Consider the following 19,653-nt stretch of genomic DNA (forward strand, 5'->3'; position numbering starts at 1 on the left):
GCGGATGGCATTGTCCCCTCAGTGACGCCGACAGGAAGTGGGCCCCCTTCATACTGTATCTGACAACGAGGACTGGTCATGGCTTAGAGTCTGACCCTGACTGGAAATACCACTGTCACGCCTCGCGACCGGCCGCCAAATATTTTCCAGGCCGATTAGAAGGAGTACACTCACTGACCCTTGTGAGACAGACAGTTGGGGCAACCCCGAGACCCCTCACTGGGAAGCTGGCCAGTTGCCAACCAGATCAACTTTGATGGCTGGCGACAAAAGCTTACATGTCAAAGAGCCTGGTTAGAACTGTCTGCTCTGATGAATCAGAACTAGAATGGTGTTTTATTGGCCAAGTATGTTGACACACACAAAGAATTTGGCTCCAGTCGTTGGTAACTCTACTGTATATCTGCAATATACAATACAATACAAAACAATATGGACAGTACACAGACAATGTACATTATTTACAGACAGGAGACAATAACAAGTAAAGTACACGCTATGAGAGACAAATGATGTATACATACAACACCGAAGACTAGAGGTCTTTCTTTTCTTTAGCCTCAGACAAGCATTTTTAATTTTTCAGAAAGTGGCTGGGAACAATGGGACATAATAGATGAAAGTCTCAATTTCATGATCTCACCTCTCTGACGTTCAGTGTTTTGAATCTCTCTCTTTTGTCCCTATTGCAGATCTCTCACGATGGTGTGTGAAATTGACTTGACGTTTGAAAGGAAAACATCTAGCTTTTCCCCCTTTTTTGGTGCTAAGCCCCAAAGGGTGTCCCTGCAGAGATAGCGAAAAACGTATCACACACACACACACACACACACACACACACACACACACACACACACACACACAGACACGTCAGACAGTAGTGCAGGGGGATTTATGTCCCTAAGGCCTAAAGAGAGACAGACACACAAGCTTCTCCATGGCAACTGCCGTCCTGATCTCTTTACTCCTCCTCACCCCAAATCCCCAGGAGCTCTGTGCTATTCATCTCCCCTTTTAAAAGAAAGTGTAGAAAGAAATAAAGAAAGGAAGGAAGGAAGGCCAATAGTGGAAAAAAACAGCCCTGAAGTTAGCCATACCACACAGGTAACCTTGGGGGCAAGTCTGTGAGGTAATGTGGAAACATTTCCAATAGACTGTTGTATCGGTATCATCATTCCCACAGGACTTGTGTTTAGTGTGAACGCAGGAATGCCTCTAAGCAGTAAAAGAAGAAAAAGAAGAAGAAGAAGAAGAGAGAGAGAAAGAGAGAGAATAAGAAGAAGAGAAAGGAGAAGGCAAAGAGAGAGACTATCCCCTCTGTCGTGCCTCTTGGGCCTGTGTGTTGTTTAGCTTTTATGGTGTCTGGGGCTGGCTGCAGTGGTGGTGTGGTTTAGAGATGAGTTGGCCTAGATGGGGCCCCTTACTCCATTGCGTGTCAGGCTACAGCTAAAGCTGTGAGGAACTGTGTGTGTGTGTGTGTGTGTGTGTGTGTGTGTGTGTGTGTGTGTGTGTGTGTGTGTGTTAAGGAATAAGTGAGTGAATTTGTTCCTATGTGTATATATTTGTGTGTGTGGGTGTGTGTGTGTTATTAAGTGTTTTTGTGTGCATGTACTTGCAAGTTTTTGCATGCTTGACTGAAATACAGTGCTTGCGAGCGTGTGTGTGGAGTGTGGGGGGGGGGGGGGGGGCACTGCTATGCGGTTCAGCAGAAAAGCATGCTTGAGGGTAAGGGGATTGGCACTGCGTGGCATCTCCAGACAGGTCTGCTTGAAGCGTGCCAATCTAAGCACCCACTGGGAACATCAGAAAATGAAAGACATCGGTCGTAACAAACACTCATAAACGAACAGCCATAAAGAGTGAATGGTTTATATGCCGGTTGCTTCATGTCTTCAGAAGTTTGCTGTAAAAACCTCCCCCTTTTATGCTCATCTTGGGTAATAGTGTGATGTAGGTTTTACTAGAGGCCAGGAAACTGTATTGAGACTGGAAATTGAATTTTATACTTTAAACTTTGTCCCATTTGTGTAATTACTTTGTTATGTGTGATGAGAATGTGTTGAATGAACATGTTTTACTGTATAATCAGTTATTTATAATCAACTTCTGACACTACAATGGGTTAACATTTTTGTGTGTCTGTGTCTGTGTGTGTTTGAGTGAGTTTTCTGCAAGCATACAGATTCACAAGATAAATTCTTTCAACAATCACCTTGCATAATTTCCTTGTTACTGTACAGTCATTCCTTCATTCATGAATTTTACCAATTTAACTATATGACAAGGCTATAGCATAGCATACTACAGCATATAGCATAGCATATTGCAAATAACACATCACATAAAATAAAGCATAGAATTCTACATATAACAGCACATCCACTTTAGCATGGATAGAGCAGCCTCAGATCAGCTGATGTTGCTGTTGAGAGTTTCATTCCATTGTTCTAGAACGTTTTGTCTTGGCATAGCCCATTTATTGAGATGACATTGCCTCCAACCCAGCAGTCACTCTTAGGAGCAGCCGATGCTAAGTCATGGGGTCTCTATTAACGTCACAGCCATAATTATGTTCTATATTTACCTGTGTGAAAGGAGGCCAGGCCTGAGTCTGTGTGTGTGTGTGTGTGTGTGTGTGTGTGTGTGTGTGTGTGTGTGTGTGTGTGTGTGTGTGTGTGTGTGTGTGTGTTCTAGTCTACCATTTTTCCACCATCCATCCTTTCTAGAACCCACAGGAATTGGCCCCAATTTGCAGCACATTCTATTTTTTGTGTGTGACATGTGTATTGGTGTGCTTGTGCTCTTGTTGTGTGTGTGTGTGTGTGTGCTTGAGTGTGTGAATGTGTGTTTGCCAGATATGTGTATCTGTATTTATGTGCTACTGTGCTTTTCTGCTGTAATGTACTTGTAAGTGTGTGTTGTGTGTGTGTGTGTGTTGTGTGTTTGTATTTGTGTGTGTGTGTGTGTGTGTGTGTGTGTGTGTGTCTGTGTTTGTTTTGTAATGCGAACGTCTCCCTCTATTGCCATCTCAGCAGGGGTTGTCCCACTGTTTTAACAGGCCTCTGGGTGAGCTTTGTAAGGTTATCCCAAACCCGCTTTGACAGCCAACTCTCCCCCTTGCTCCCCCGTCGGGGATCCACAAACCTGCTGCCGAAAATGAGTGCCGCATCCCACCACTTTGGCTTGACCGCTTAGGGGACTTTACACTGACCTATTGCGTTAACATCATCTGGCTGAGTAATAATGCTGATGTTTCTTTAGGAGCTAAATTCAGAGCCAAAGCTAACCAAGGAGAGGGGGCAGCACTGTGAAATGCTGTCTGGTTTTATGTTGTAATCCTTGTGTGAGTTATTATGCTACTTTTGGGTATACCGGAAGTTGTGTTTACGTTGAATGGGACTGTCTAGCCTCCCTAAAAACATTTGCCTTATTTAGAAAGCGATGAGTCATGGCGCTGCTGAGGCTAATTAGGCCGAGGAGAAGCAGCTGGGCTCATACGTCAGCTCCAGGTGTGGACGGGAGAAGACTTGGCACTTCACTCACTGTTTGTGTGTGTGTGTGTGTGTGTGTGTGTGTGTGTGTGTGTGTGTGTGTGTGTGTGTGTGTGTGTGTATCTGTGTGTGCCTGTGTCTGCATCTGTGTCTGTTTGTTTGTTGGTGTGTGTGTGTCTGTGTCTGTGTGTGTGTGTGTGTGTGTGTGTGTGTATGTGTATGCGCATGAGTGTGTGTTTCCTTGAATGGTAGTAAGATGGAACCACCCATGACCTCCTGGCTAGTCCCAGAAGTCCTTCTGATGCCCTTTCCCTAAAACGCTTTGGCCTGGCTGGTCATACAGGAAGCTTGCACATTCGCCCACAGCTGGAACACATTAAAGTGTCTTTTTTTTTAAGTTAAGGGTCAAAGTTTGCCCTTCTGGCTATGGTTGGTGAGGCTTTGGAATGCTTCTTTTGCCACCTCCCCGTAGCCAAGTCATTAAAAGATAACTTCCCGGAAGTCACTTCCCCTTAACAAGTGAGAGAGTGACTGAGAGAAAGTGAGAGAGAAACAGAGAGAGATGGAGAGATAGAGAGAGGCACAGAAGGCTTTTCTGACCACGGGTGAATGATAAACATATGTGTTTACGAGGGCAGCTCAGCACTGGGCTGATTGAAGTCAGCTTCTTCTGACAAACCGCTGTTTACGCCTTCAGTACACATACGTGAGGTCATGATTAGACACACCTGTCCCTGAAACCAATCCGAAGTAAACAGACACACGCAACAACAGCCTTTTATCGCACGGCAGCCATTATTTCAACAGGGCTTTCCTCTCATTGTCTCTGATTGCAAGAGACAAACCAGGGATTAACGTTTGTTTAGTCATTTTTTGTTTTGTTTTGGTGGTAGGTATTGATTGTATCGCCCCAACAGTCTGTCTCATAGACAGTCTTATAGATGTTTGCTTTTCATCTTTAGGAAGTCAATATTTAATATCAGTGCCCTGGTTTGGATTTGTTTTCATTTGAAATGCACTGTAAGAGTTCTTTGTGCCATCCAGTGTTGGATACTGATTTTAGATTAAGAGTCTCAGATGATCTTCTGGAACAGAATAAATCCAAATTGGATCTCGATCTGGTCCTGATGTGGTCCTGATTTGGTCCTGATCTGACCTTGATGTTAGCTTAGAGGTCTGCAGCCGTGTCAGATCCCCCGATCAGATCATATAGCCCACTGAAGTTTGTCTTGTTTACTCTAAAAGAAAGCAGAAGTCCAGTTGAGTGGTTGGTCTCTTAAAGTGTCTATGTATAGTTCGGTATCAGACAATTTTGCACGACAGGAAGTTTGAGTTTGTATGTGTGTGTGTGTGTGTGTGTGTGTGTGTGTGTGTGTGTTTGGGAGGGCTTGTGTGTGAAGTCTTGGACACTTCAAGCAACATATAGGCAGTGTGGTGTGAAGGTGGTAGGCTAATTGGAGCTATATGTTTTTGTTTCATGGTTAGTTATTCTTCTCTTCTCACCACTTTTCAACCTCTTCCCCTCTTCCCTGTGTCCTTGTGTCACTCTTTGCAGCGCGGGCCTCTGCACTGCCACATCAAACTCCGCCGCCTGCTTGCAGTTTCCTTTTGCTTCACACACAACGTGTCACTCTTCACGCTGAAAGTCTGTGTGTGCTGTGAGTGTGTTTAGATCATGCAGATGGGTTTGTCTCTCCTTATCATGACCATGAACTATCAGACTAAATTTAAAATGTTATCCAGACTCACTAGTCGCTACTTACAAAAACATGATGTAAATAATCACATGACATACCTGTCTTTAAAAACATGCTTTGAGTGTAATGATAGTACTAAAGCAGTAGAAGAGGAAGAAATAGGGTTGTGATGAAAAAACAACATCTTAAAATATCTAGGAGGAAAATATTTTGGAAAAAATACATTTTTTAAATAAATTCAAAAAAGAGAAAGAAGTGCAGTTACTGAGGGATTGAGGAAGGGAATTCCAGAGTTTTAGGGGCCATGGCACTGAAGGACCTGCTCCCAAGGTGGCGAGTCTGTAAAAGCCTTCCCATCACCACATAAAGAGCCAGCAGAGCTTTTTTCAGCAGACTTTTGGGTCAGCTTTGTCTGGGATGAGACTGACTGACACCATTCATTCCCTCCAGTTGGCTGGACGGTCGTGACCCCTGGGGTCAGGTTTGGACTTCCTGTTGCTTGCTTTAGCACTCTGTTTGCTATTGTATTGGATAGGATTGGATTGAGGAGGTGTGTGTGTGTGTCTGTATGTGTTCAGGGGTCGGCTTGTATAGTGTATGTGTGTGTGTGTGTGTGTGTGTGTGTGTGTTCAGGGATCGGCTGTTATAGGGTGTGTGTGTCTGTGTGTGTGTTTGTGTGTGTGTGTGTTCAGAGGTCGGTTGTTATAGGGTGTGTGTGTGTGTGTGTTTGGGGATGGTCTGTTATATGTTGTGTGTATGTGTGTGTGTGTATGTGTGTGTGTCCATGGCAATAGGGACTTAGACAAAGGCAGCCGCGCCAGACACCCAGTGAGAGATAATGAGCTGCCCTAGGCAGCCGTGTTCACGTGGGAACCATTTCTAATCGGCCAGGGACTCCCAGTGACCAGGCAAAGTGCGGCGGAAAAGAGCTGATTCCCACCACAGAAAACACCCTGTTGCAGTCAAAGAGGGAGGAGGGAGAGACAGACCGAGAGAAAGAGAGAGAGAGTAAAGAAGTAGAGCAGAGAAAGAGAGAGAGAGAGCAGAAAGAGAAGAGAGGAGAGTGAATAAAGGGTAAGGGTAAGAGCAGAGCGAGAGAGTAAAGAGTCACGGAGAGAGAGAGAGAGAGAGTAGAGTCAGGAAGAGAGAGGAGAGATGGAGAGAGAGAGAGAGTAGAGTCAGGAAGAGAGACGAGAGAGAGAGAGAGAGTAGAGTCAGGAAGAGAGAGGAGAGAGAGAGAGATGGAGAGAGAGAGAGTAGAGTCAGGAAGAGAGAGGAGAGATGGAGAGAGAGAGAGAGTAGTCAGGAAGAGAGAGGAGAGAGATGGAGAGAGAGAGTAGAGTCAGGAAGAGAGAGGAGAGAGATGGAGAGAGAGAGGAGAGAGATGGAGAGAGAGAGAGATTAGTCAGGAAGAGAGAGGAGAGAGATGGAGAGAGAGAGTAGAGTCAGGAAGAGAGAGGAGAGAGATGGAGAGAGAGAGTAGTCAGGAAGAGAGAGGAGAGAGATGGAGAGAGAGAGAGAGTAGAGTCAGGAAGAGAGAGGAGAGAGATGGAGAGAGAGAGTAGAGTAGTCAGGAAGAGAGAGGAGAGAGATGGAGAGTGGAGGAAACTGGGAAAAAACACTGACATTTCCCACATGAAAGGTTTGCGAAAGGTTCCCCTGGAGAGTAGAGATTAGAAGATTTGATGTGCTTTTATGGTGATTTATATAGTGGCTGACTGTACAACAGGCTGAATCTAAAGCATCTCTAATGTGGCCTATGAGAAAAGCCAGAGGATTTTGCTGTGTAGATGTGATGTAGATGGTGTTTACCGTGTAAAGAGGATCAGAGCGAGATGTGAGGAGTGAGGATGGGCCAGCACTAAAATGATGACCATGACCTCTCAGTCCCTATATAATATTAACACTACATACAATTAAATATCTAAAGAAAGTTCTTTGCTAAAACTGAGGGGAGTCTTTTTTAAAGTGATGTTTTAGTTAGTTCTATGGTATCAAAAGTTATCAAGCTTTCTTACTAAAGCAGGTTGTGTTCTTGTGGTGCTAAACAATCAGATAGGTGTTCAAGGGGGCTGTGCTGTTATGGTCTTTGCACTCACTTTTGGAAAATAAAATAAGTTAGACATTTTATTTTCAATGTGATTCATATTATCAGTCTTCAGGTCAGACATTAACTCATAAACTTAATAGTTGAAGTCATAAAGAATGAATTCTATGGAAACTACAATAAACAGTCGATCCTATTATTATTATAGCTTTTTGTTCTTTGATAAACCTCAGCTTCCTCTTTCCCATCCTGCATATCCATGTGTGTTGTGTTGGCTGTTATTTCAGCACTGATAAAAGTATCTTTTCCTCTGGGAGTTGCATAAATAAGTATGACTGCTGTTTGACCAGATGCAAATGTGTAATTTCCATAACAACCTTTCTCTCTGTTTTCTGTATGGATTCCTAGTTTCTGTAACCTTTGATGGAGCCCCATTTAAAGCTCTTTTGATAGCATTTCATTCCTGTTGATATTGGTTTTAAAGGTCATGATGACTACCGGTATGCTGTATGATAAGTCTACGGTACTTGTCTTGCTGTCTATAGTGTAATGTGTGTCTGTCAGTAAGTTAGAAGTTACTGAATGGGCAGACAACCTAGATTTTGCTGGGCGATTGGATGTTTTTTTCTTTTAAACTTTTCTTTATACTTTGATCTGCAAAGAGGGATGCCGTTGTCGAAGATGGGCGTTCTCCTTGGCAGACACTTGGCGTCCATTCAGTTGCATTTTTTCCATACAAATAATTAGCAAATGTACATGCTATTGTAACAGATTCTATAGCGGATTTTCATACCATAGTATGCCACAGTATCAGCATATCGCTATAATCTTAGCCATGACAATGAATGAACACCTTAATTTGGTATCTGTGCCCAGATGTTAGGAGACAATATTCCACTAGGCTGACTGCTTGTTTCCTGCTTCTTTCCAGAATCTGATGGCGAAAGCGTTGTACGACAACATGCCCGAGTCCCCGGAAGAGCTGGCCTTCCGGAAGGGTGACATCCTGACGGTGATCGAACAGAACACCGGCGGCCTGGAGGGCTGGTGGCTCTGCTCGCTGCACGGGCGCCAGGGCATCGCCCCCGGCAACCGCCTCAAGCTCCTCATCGGGCCCATGTTCGAGAGCCAGAGTCCGTCGCCACTGCCGCAGTCTCCGGTGCAGAGCCCTGTAGTGGCAGCGGCCGGATACGGGCCGAAGCCTCTGCCGTCCTCTCATGGGCTGTACCAGGTGCCTGCTGCCCACCAGGGTGCCCACCTGCAGGGCATCTACCAGGTGCCACCTGCCCAGGATGTGTACCAGGTCCCCCAGAGGAGTGCCTTGGCTGTGGATGGTGCACCAGCTAAGGTAAGACTTCCCGTCCATGTTCTCCTTCCACTAACACGCACACACACACACACACACACACACACACACGCACATAGACACACACACATACACACATATAGACACACACACACACACACAGACAGCCACAGGCACATACGCACAGCAACACACACACACACACACACATACACACATACAAACACACACACACACACACACACACACACACACACACACAAGCACCACGTGCAGACTCTCATCCGCACAGATGGAGAGGAGATTAGAGAGGAGATTTGATTTTGCTGCAAACAGGGTTAGGTGCTTCATAGGAGACACAACTCAATTACCGGCAGTTGCTGGCCCGCAGAAACCGGGCCAGTGCGTCACCCTGCTGCTGAACGCTCCCAAATGCCTTTTTATGCTTTTTTAAAAATAGGGATGTAGGTTGCGTAAGTATGGTCTATGTCTGACCCACTCAGGGCGTGCCTGCCTGACCCAACCTGGTCCTGCCCAGTCCGATTTGGAGCTCTGGTTCTGCCACTGGTCACCACAGAGGAGCCCCAGTGGACAGGACAGGAACCTTTTTTTATGTGTGTGTCTCCACCCGGAGGAAGCCGCATTGGAGGAGCGGAGCTCATGGAAAAACAAACCAAAACCCTGTTTTGCTCGGTCTGTGGTGTTCCTGCCTGCCTTGCCTGCCCGTCAGGCGCCCACATTTAGATCACAAACTGACCTCCTCTTCTTTCGCTGCCCCGTCAAGCAGCAGCGGCAGCAGCAGAACGAGAGGGAAATAAATAAATAAACAAAAAATAAATAAATAAATAAAATAAAACCCAACCCCAAGCCCTGCCTGCGCCACAGAGGAGCCTGTTACGTACCCAACACTGCCTCTCAGTGCAGGACCTGGCTGCTTGATTTAGATGCTGCAGCCTGGCCGAACAGAAAGCCACAGTGCCTGAGGTAGTTATAGGGAGAGAGTTGCCTTTGTGTGTGTGTGTCTGTATGTGTTGTTTGACAGATCGCAAGCTTGAGGTAGTTATAAAGAGAGAGTTTCCTTTGTGTGTGCGGTGCTTGGAGGACTCTAGTCGCCACAGTTTCCGAGGCAGTAACAGGGAGAGAGTTACCTTTGTGTGTGTAACTGCTCGGAGAAGGCAAGCCGCCACAGTGCTGTAGGTAGTTCAACGGAGACAGTGGCCTTTGTGTTTGTGCTGCAGGCAGACCACAGGTCGCCACAGTGGCTCTGCAGACTGCAAACATCCTTGCAGCAAAGACAAATCGCTAACATATCGTCAAGATAATCAGCCGCCTGCTGAACCTCGACACCACGGGGCAGAGAGCACAAGTCTGTTCCCCCCTCCCTGGTGAGACGGAGCAGGTGAGCTCATCTCAGTGTTCTAGGCTGCAGTCAGACTGTGACAGAGAGAGAACTGTCCCCTGGAAACCTGATCCAAATATACACAAAACAGGCCGCTGGATGAGAGTGTGTGCGTATCTGTTTGAACAAACAAGAGCTGGCTTTTTCACAACCAGCTAAATGCATCTCCTTCAAAGCCTTTGGTGGTGCATTTAATTCTTTCTAGAGGGGTAAACAGTAAAGGACAAAATAATTATGGCTTTTGTGTGTGTGTGTGTGTGTGTGTGTGTGTACCGTACGCATTTTCCACTCTCTTTGATGTGTCTGTAGACAGTGAGGCCATAGTGACACATCCCCCCCACACACACTCAAAGTGAAATTAACCGAGGTGTGTGTTTGTCCTGTAAACAGACGGAAGGCACCAGTGAGTGAGGTGACCAGAAACTGGCTCACTCGCTCTTTCACTCACCGCAGAAGGAATTTGCTAGATGAGGGAAGATGAGTGTGGCTGGGATTAAACATTTAATCACAGAAAAAGAGTGTGGCTGGGCCATACTGCAGATAGATATTTCAAGTACACTATGAACTGGTGAAATCCAGCTGCGGGGAAACTTACCGCCCTTGAACTTACTCAGTTTAATTATTCTTCTAAGGGTTTTTTTTCCCTTTCTGAGGGTGTAAGGCTAATTTTCCTTCCCAAGTTAAAGACAAACTGGTTCCATTCATAAACAAAGTCACTCGGCCGAATCTGCAGCTTGGGACTTTCATAGGGCTCTAGCAAGTATTTTATCTTTTAAAAAGAGTTTAATTAAATAAGTGATGTGTGTGGTTTCATCTGGGTCTAAGGCCTGTCATGCTGCCCCTGAGAACATTCTCCTAAAGTTTCAGAGGGCCCCCCGAGCATGGTTAAGCTCCTGAATTGCTACCATTTGAGAGCAGTAAGAGAGAGAGAGAGAGAGAGAAATAAATGAAGGAAAAAAAATCAACCAACAAGCCTTAGCTGTTTTTTCCACTGAGATTAGGGGTTGTGTTTGCCAGTTCTGGCCTGAGTGAGGTAGAAGGGTGGAGCTGATGTACACAGGGCATCCAGCTCTCCTCCAGCTCGACTCATAGAGTCTACCATCTATCAGTGTGTGGAGTAGCCTTGATGCATGCTAAATATTTTGTATGCTGCATGTTTGAAGCTGATGCTGATGCTGACACAAGTTTCCTGCAGGGGGAATTACTGTACTGTCATTTACTCAAAACTTATTTTAATTATCACTATCAAAATGACAGGTAGCTTAAAATGGGTAGCTTAAATGTTACAAAAAACATACTACTTACTTCCATATTTGGTAACTGCCGTCTATATTGCATTCCCTTCTCATGGGCCAAACACATAAAGAATCACTGAAAGCCTTCTGTGATCCCAAAATCTTCCTTTCTCACCACACCACAGCAAGAACATTGTTAGCTGGAATGCTAGCCTTTCTCTCTCTCTTTCCTCTCTCCCTCTCTTTTCCTCTTTCCCTTTTCTCTCTAGTTTTCCAGCCAGGCCTGCAGAATGTGAATGTGGCTTCCATGGCAGACCTTTTGTGTGTTTGCCCAGGTTATTGTGTGCATGTGTCTGGAGGCACGCTATGGCTAGGCCAGGCCTCATAAATCTCCGACACGGGTAGGGGTAGGGGTAGGGACAGAACCATTAGCCTGTTGTTGTGACTGATGCGGATCGCCAGGGTTGGCACATAAAGGGGCACTGTGAGGCTTGGCTGAGCCCTTGGCGACTTGGCGCTAACGGCAGCCACCCGTTAGTCGGCGCGACCAACCCCCGGGCTCACTGTTACAACTTCTGTCCCCATCCGACCTCAGGGGTACAGTGAGCTAAAAACGCCGGATAGCCCCCACAGGCGCCCTATTCATGCCTGCTGCAAGAACCAGGCAGGGACTGGGGGGCCCCTACTTCGAGAGCCGCCTGCCCCACAAAGAGGACCTCTGACTGGGGCTGCTGAGGTCCCCTCTCTGGCTATTAGTGCCACAGTGGTGTGGAACCAAACGCTTATCCTTAAAACCTATGTGGCACTTCCAGGCTCTAGCGTATAGGGCCAGGAATAGACTATGGTCCTTTGAGTTCATAATAAGCAGGGCACTGTTTCTCTAATTTCAATCCCAAAAAGCCATTTATGATCTCTGTAATAAGACCTCATTCATTTGTGCTCACAGTGCATATATTTTAGTCCGCTTCATTTCAAAGATTAATGTGTGCTCCTGACGAAAGGAGCTATTTAAAATGCAGACTGGAGTTTTTATTTTCGTTTCGAAACAGTAGATGGAGTGTTAGAGCGCTCATTTGAATGAGAAAGTTTACGTTTTTTCCCCCTGATTTCCTTTAATGAGTCAGGTACTGAGTCAGAATGGCTCAGCCTGCTTCTACGAGCATGCCTGAGAAGGCGCCAATGAAGGTTTCTTATCAGTTCTGTCCAGGTTTGCGTTTGTTTCCTCACGTAGTGTTGAGGAGGGGAAAGTCCAGCTCCTTGTTTAGCGACTTCCGTCTCCAAGATATTGCACTAAAGTAACACAAACACAGAATATGTACACACACACACACACACTCTCACATATAATACACACAAAAACTTGAAAACAAAGACAGAAAGACACACATACACACACATATATCTGGAGTCTTCCGTACAGCTTTGTCGCCGTCGTGTTGAAGGCGACTATCGAATCTCACTCACTGACATTGCCCTTGACATTGATAAGATTAGGCCTGCGCTGAATCATTGGGAGCGAATGGCTATCACTGCCAGCGCCAAGACAAATCTTTGCCCAGACCTAGGCTGCCCCTCTGCCATGGCACCAGGGCAGATAAGTGAATTATGCCTTCCTGCCCCCTGCCCCCTTCCCCCTCCGCCCCAGACGGCTGTCAGCACCGTGCTTGGCTCCGGGTGATGGATCAGGCTTGCCGACGCGTACTGACCCGAGGACAAGGTCATAAATCCATTATCGGGACAAGGGAGGTCTTTAGTTCATATGTTGTTAACGCCACAACCTCTTACAGAGGCCTCAGAGCCAGTGGTCTCCCTGCACAGAGTGTTAAATACTAGCACACAGTCACCTTTATTGCTATTACAATGCATGTCAAAGAGGACATTTTTTATGATGAAGCTAACATTACAGGGAAGGTATATATTTTACCAGCATTCATGTGTATTGAATCATTGTCCCTTTCTGGCTTGCATGTCACTTGTAGTGGTGCAGTTCTCTCTCTATTTGAATAACCTTAACTTGCGTATATTGTGCGTTTTTGATTTTATTGTGTTTGTATATTTTTATTTAACCGTTACTTAACAACTAAATGTTTTGACATTAAAATCTCTTCATCAAGGTAATCGTAATCATTACTCTCTGAATACATTCTCACATGCATATTATGGGTTTTGTCACCCAGCAACAGGTTCAGGTTAGAATGTGTCATATAATCATGTAACCGAATAGCACATGCCTTGTAGCTAATCATTAACACTTCTTCAGTGGTGTCTTTGACCTCCGCTCTTTCTGAGCCCCAAATTAAGCAATATCTCTTTATGCATGGGTGGTTTTATAGCTGTGTTTGCGGATTTTAGGAATCCCTTCTTGATTTGTTGGTTATTAATAGAGCACACTAAAGAACCTCATCACATTAAATTCTCGCTGGTGAAAAGGAAATGTAATGACTGATAATAAAGAATGAGAACGACTAGAGATAAATTCCAACACAGAGGGATAGACCAGAGTGACTTAGAGTTGGGGGATGAGAAAAGTTAACTGTTATTAACAAATAATTAATTAACTGCTATAGTCCTATTAAAAACGTAGTAATTAGCAGATTAGCACTAATGCACAAATGAAAACTCAGGGGTGGTTTTTTAATGTGTTTCTCAGTGTGTGTGCTTCATCTTCAATATAAGAGCATCTGCAAGTCTTAAATCAAGAGGCCAATTTTTCACTCCTCTCTCTGTCCACTTCTCCTTCCTGGTCTTTTCAGGAACCACCAATTTACTGAAAACCCGACCCCATTCATTTCCTTATTCGGCGCATGTAACCAGGTTATACGTTTTTTACTGAAAGCAATCGTGTTGACAGGCGTGTTGACTGAAATCTGCAAATGGTTGTGGTGGGGATCAGCTAGTGAGTGAGAAATGGGTCAACTGTCATCAACAGACCCAAAAAGACAAGGAAAAAGACAGGTGTGAAATGGGAAGGGGGGTTGTTTTTTTTGGCGGGGGTTTACAGGTCAGTAAAGACAGACAGATCCGGTTGGCAAGACAGGAGAGTCACCTGAGAAGGTGAATGATTGACTAGCCCAACCCCTGGAACAAAGCTTCTAGCAGGCGGCATCTCCTTTAAGACTGCGTGGGTGGCAGATATCTTAAAGGAAATTATATGGGAAACAGTGTGGGGGGTTTGTGTGAAGGTTGTTAATAATTGTAAAAAAGGTGTGAATAAGGTTTGTTAGCATTTAACACTTACCCACATGTGATCTGCCCACAAACCCACACTCTTGAGTCACGACCTGATTACTAGTTATCTCAAGAGAGAGGCTGCTGTTCCCGCCTTTTGTTTGGCCACACGTTTTGTTTCCCTCATAGTAACACTTTGCTGTACAAAGCATACATGTAGAGCAGGGCAATCTGAGCCCTGCCACTGGAGAACTTATCGGCATGTCGTTTATATATCCCTACTCTTAGTCTTGTTAGCTAGATAGATAGAAGATAGATAGATTTATACTTTATTGATCCCAAGGGGAAAATCAAGGTCCCAGTAGCTCAAGACATAACACTCAACATGCACTACAACATAAAAAGGATGATAAAAAGAAATAACAAATCCACATTACTAATAAGGCAAAGATACTAAATCAAGGATCCACATGAATGTACTGTAGCTAGATCAGGTGTGGTCTGCTAATCAAACTAGCTAAACATTATGTTGGCGCACTGATAGTCAAAAAGTACTTTATGTCCAAAAGTGTTTGTGTGCTGTATGTTATAACTGAATCGGGCAAACAGTCAGTAAACAACCACCATTCTGGTGAGCCACATATCCTGGTATTGTGCGCCACTCTCTTCCTCTTGGTCTCATGTTGATCTCACAGAGTCCTTTATTTATTTGGTGAGCTTTAAAGGTGACTTTAAAGCTCACCAAATAAAGCATGACAGGATTACTGACACACAACAGCAAACCTGGCCTTTCCACAACCTGAAGGGTCAGTTACATACAGTAGTGATCTTAAGTCACCAAATGTCACATGGAAAATTACGCTGAAGCGACATCAAAGAACAAAAGTCTCTCTCTCTCAGTCTTCTTCTCTCTCCCTCTCTCAGAGAAAGCAACCTGTATTTGAGAAGAGCTGTGGGTATTTGTAATGTGTTTTGTAGTGTTAGAGTTGGAGGCTATGTGTGTGTGCTGCGTGCGTGTGTGTGTGTGTGTTTGTCAGGATTCGATTTCCCACCCTGCTGCCCATCCCTGGTGAGCCTTGTTGTCCAAGTGTGACGGAATTCTGTGTGACGGAGATGAGCAGTAGTAGAGTGTTTGTTCAGAGGCAATGTTACCACACACACACACACACACACACACACACACACACACACACACACACACACACACACTAACACAAACCAACACTCACACAGACTCACACCCACTCACTCTTTCCACACACACACACACACACACACACACTTTTTAAAAGCTTAGTCTTCCAGTGCCAGGTCAATATTTACAGTGTGATGACGCCGAGCATCAAGTAGCACAGAGCTGTGAAGAGAGGGTAAATAAAGGGCTTAGATGGGACTGACGGCACAGTGCGTGTGTGTGTGTGTGTGTGTGTCTGTCTGTATGTCTGTCTGTGTCTGTCTGTTTGTCTGGTTGTGTGTGTGCGTTTGTGTGTGTGTGTGTGTGTATTTGTGTGTTTTAAGCCTCTGTTGCCCCTTCAGAAACAGACAGCTGACACATGCACACACACACACACACACACACACACACACACACATACACACAGGCATATATACACACGCAGTCACACATAGATTTATACATGCACACAGACACACTCTCTCTTTCTGTCTCTCTCTGTCTCTCTCTCTCACACTCTCTTTCTCTCTCTCTCTCTCTCTCTCTCTCACACACACACACACACACACACACACACACACACACACACTCACACACACTCACACACACACTCACACACACACGCTCCCTCACACACATAGAGCCCTTATTAATGTGGTTATGTAAGAGCCCTGTGTTTTTTCTGGGTAATGGGTGGACTCAGGTGTCCTCCCCTCACATGACTGAAGTATTCATCAGCTGGTGGGGAAAATGTCAAGATGGGACTTTTATGCGAACCATATGGGAGCGGTGTGAGACCGATGCCTGTGAGTGTGTGTGGTTTGTGCTTGCGTGTGGTTTGTGTTTGTGTGTGTGTGCATTTGTGTGTGGTTTGTGTTTGTGTGTGTGTGCATTTGTGTGTGGTTTGTGCTTGCGTGTGGTTTGTGTTTGTGTGTGTGTGCATTTGTGTGTGGTTTGTGTTTGTGTGTGTGGTATGAGCGTTTGTGTATGTGGGTGTATCTGTCTATCTGTCTACGTGTCTTCAGGCTTGAGTGGCAATAATTTCCCTGCTAATGGATTAGTCTGGTGAGTCCTGTGGTCCTGAACCGTAACCCACCGGTCGTTAATGAAAAACGAGGTTTTTATTTTACCAAACAGAACATTGAATTTGAATACTGAATCCCACAGCCGTCATCCAGGGGTGAGGAGGGAGGGAGAGAGAGAGAGAGAGAAGCTGATGAAAGAAAGAAAATAATTAAGCTAGAGAGAGAGACTGAAGAATGAGAGTCAAAGAAAAGGTTGGCTATAGATTCACATGTTGTATGTTTTCCTTTTGTTAAAATCTGTTTAAACTCCTTGTTAAAATAGTTTGTGTGTTGTCATGCTAGTAGATCTCACTGAATTGAGAAAATGAGAGCGAGGGAGGGAGAGAGAGAGGTTTGTGTTTTTTTTGTCCTTTTTCTCCCTGAATGGGAAGCAGTACGCATGGTTCCCATTTTCCAGACCTGTCAGTGAACCCTGAATGTTCCAGCGTGGTTATGGCTTTAGAGTGCTGTTTTCATGGTGGGGGGGCACAAGGCCTGTGGGGGGCATACCGCACATTCCACTCTGTGTCTGGCACAATCAATGTTACACACATAGGGGTTGAAAAGGTGTGTGTGTGTGGGGGGTGGGGGTAGAGGGATGGATAATAGACATTAAGATGTAGAGATGTGCAGTACTTGACTGAAGGAGAGGAAGAGAACAAGGGAGGCGGATGGAGGAGGAATGAAAGATAAGTGGTAAAGGGAAATCTGCATAGAAGGAGGGATTGTGCGAACCGCTGTCTGTGTGAAACTGATTTGAACAGATGACTAATGTCCATCACTTCAGTTCCTCTCTGTTTCCACCCACATCAGCAATCTGCTCAGACTCTGACTCTTAAATAGTTTTTTTCCCTGCTTGAAAGATAGCATCGGGTTCCGCTGCTAGTCCAGACCCCTCCCCACCCCACCCACCCTTTCCTCTCCATTAATGCGTTAGACTGGAGTGACCACATCCTCACCAAGTCTTGGCTCTCAGAAAAGCCTTTATCATGCGGCTTGGATGGAAGGCTGCTAACTAGCTGGAGTCCCGGGCCTAGTTTCAGTAAAGTCCCAGTAGCATTTGGGAAAGTCATAACATATGAGTCACTCATTCAATCATACTCATGCCCTCATATCTCAACACGGCCCCTAATTTGGATGATGGACAAAGTGAAAAGTCTCTAAAGTCGCACTAAAGCTAATTTAATAACTTGGCAAAATCAATTTGATAATTTAATACCATGACCAAGATCGTAAACAGTGACATTGTTGGGTCACATCATTGTTTCACACACCACACGGTAGCTTTAGTTCATGCACATTACACTTCCCTTATTGTCTGACTTTGCACTTTGCCATTTGTCATTTAAATCGGGCCAATTACCTTCAAAGTAATATGACTGTGCTACATGAATTATTTACATCTTAATGACCCAAGACCCAGTTTAGTGTGGGGTTAGACAATTGGCAGTCTCCACTGTCAAGCAGGGGTTTGAGCGAATGCCTTGGCTAGGTCAAACCAGAACCTTAACTGACACCAGCAGATCTCGGGAGAGAACCAGGCCAAACTTAGACCCGCCGCAAATTGAATATGTTGGCTCGTGGGATCTGAAGGGGCAGTGATAATCCAAGCAAAACACCATATTGTCTTCAGTAAATGTCCACTGACTTGTACTGGGGAGGAAGTACTGTAGCAAAGTAGGGAAAATCTGAATGGAAAAATGGGTACAGAAACTCATTCATGACCTGTCTCTCCACCCCACAAAATGCCACTGTGTGTGTGTGTGTGTGTGTGTGTGTGTGTGTGTATGTGCACATGTGTTTCATTCTCATGAATGACCTGTGTCTCCTCTTCATCCTACCCCACCACATAACCAAACTAATGTGTGTGTGTGTGTGTGTGTGTGTGTGTTTCACAGGTGGTGACCCCGACCCGTGTGGGGAATTCCTACACCTACAGCAGGCCCACACAACAGCCGCAGCAGGACGTCTATGATGTGCCTCCCATGAGGCAACAGGGGGTGTGTAGCTTACACACACACACACACACACACACACACACACACACACACACACAGAGAGAGAGACACACACACACACACACAGAGAGAGAGACACACACACACTCATGCAATCGCAAAAGCACATGCTCTCACTTTTACACACACCCACACTTACACACACACAGACTGGAATGTAACCACTGGGCTAATGTCACTATCTATATGTGTTGTTTTACAGGTGTATGATGTTCCCCAAGGCAGACAGGTGGGGAAATCTCACGGCCAGGGTGTGTACGACATCCCTCCCCCCTCACAGTCCGACCTCAGGCACCAAGGGGTGTACGACGTGCCCCCCACATCTCAAGGGGTAAGAGAACGCACCATCCCACACACACACACACACACACACACTGGGGCTCAAATGTCACCATACATAAGCTGATTTTACACAACGGACATCCGGACAGTGCCCGGAGAATCAAGTCCAAACTTTGCCCAGGGTTTTGTGTTCACAACAAGAGCACACAAGTGGTCATCTAGTTGAGATGTGGCAAGACATGCAGGTAATACTCTGGATGGTTAAAGTGAGGGGTGGGGCCAGGGTTTAGCGTGCAGGACTGACCACTGGTCATCCCACAGGGTGGATAGACTCAACATTACACATCATTGTGGCCTAAATCTTGCTGTGCAAAAAACACTTTCTCTTGTGACTTTGCAGACTAAAACTGTGCTCAAATGTAGTGTGGTCCCAGTCGAGTCTGTAATGTTCTGTCTTGATTATTTATTTCATTTTTGAGGTTATTGCTGTTGGCTTATTATACTTCCCTCGTTGCTTTTAACCATCAGTGGCGGCAAAAAAATAAAATAAATAAAAGAGACTTGATACAATCATTTTTATTACTTTTCCCCCCGGTTGCTAAATTAAAGAGTGGGCTTGCCAGCTTTGTACGCGCAGGACCTCTCTGTAGCTATTTTGTGGGGAGAGTCAAGGTCTGCAGAATCGCTTTCCAGATCCCGCTGCCTTTCAACGCTCGGCCCGGCTCAGCGTAGACCAGCTCAGCCCGTTTGTTTGTAATAAACTGAAAGTATG

At 45.3% G+C, this 19,653-nt stretch overlaps 1 protein-coding gene across 1 annotated transcript in view; it reads left to right on the top strand.

The window, feature by feature from the left end:
• nedd9 (neural precursor cell expressed, developmentally down-regulated 9) overlaps positions 1-19,653 on the top strand; it is a 29,882-nt gene that overhangs the window by 4,803 nt on the left and 5,426 nt on the right. Inside the window, exons 2-4 of the mRNA XM_042076289.1 lie at positions 8,167-8,583; positions 18,480-18,581; positions 18,802-18,930. Coding sequence (XP_041932223.1) covers positions 8,167-8,583; positions 18,480-18,581; positions 18,802-18,930 — 648 coding nt within the window. The remainder of the gene's footprint in view (positions 1-8,166; positions 8,584-18,479; positions 18,582-18,801; positions 18,931-19,653) is intronic.

This window comes from Alosa sapidissima, chromosome 21 (assembly GCF_018492685.1).
Source record: "Alosa sapidissima isolate fAloSap1 chromosome 21, fAloSap1.pri, whole genome shotgun sequence".
In the NCBI taxonomy this organism is placed as follows: domain Eukaryota; kingdom Metazoa; phylum Chordata; class Actinopteri; order Clupeiformes; family Clupeidae; genus Alosa; species Alosa sapidissima.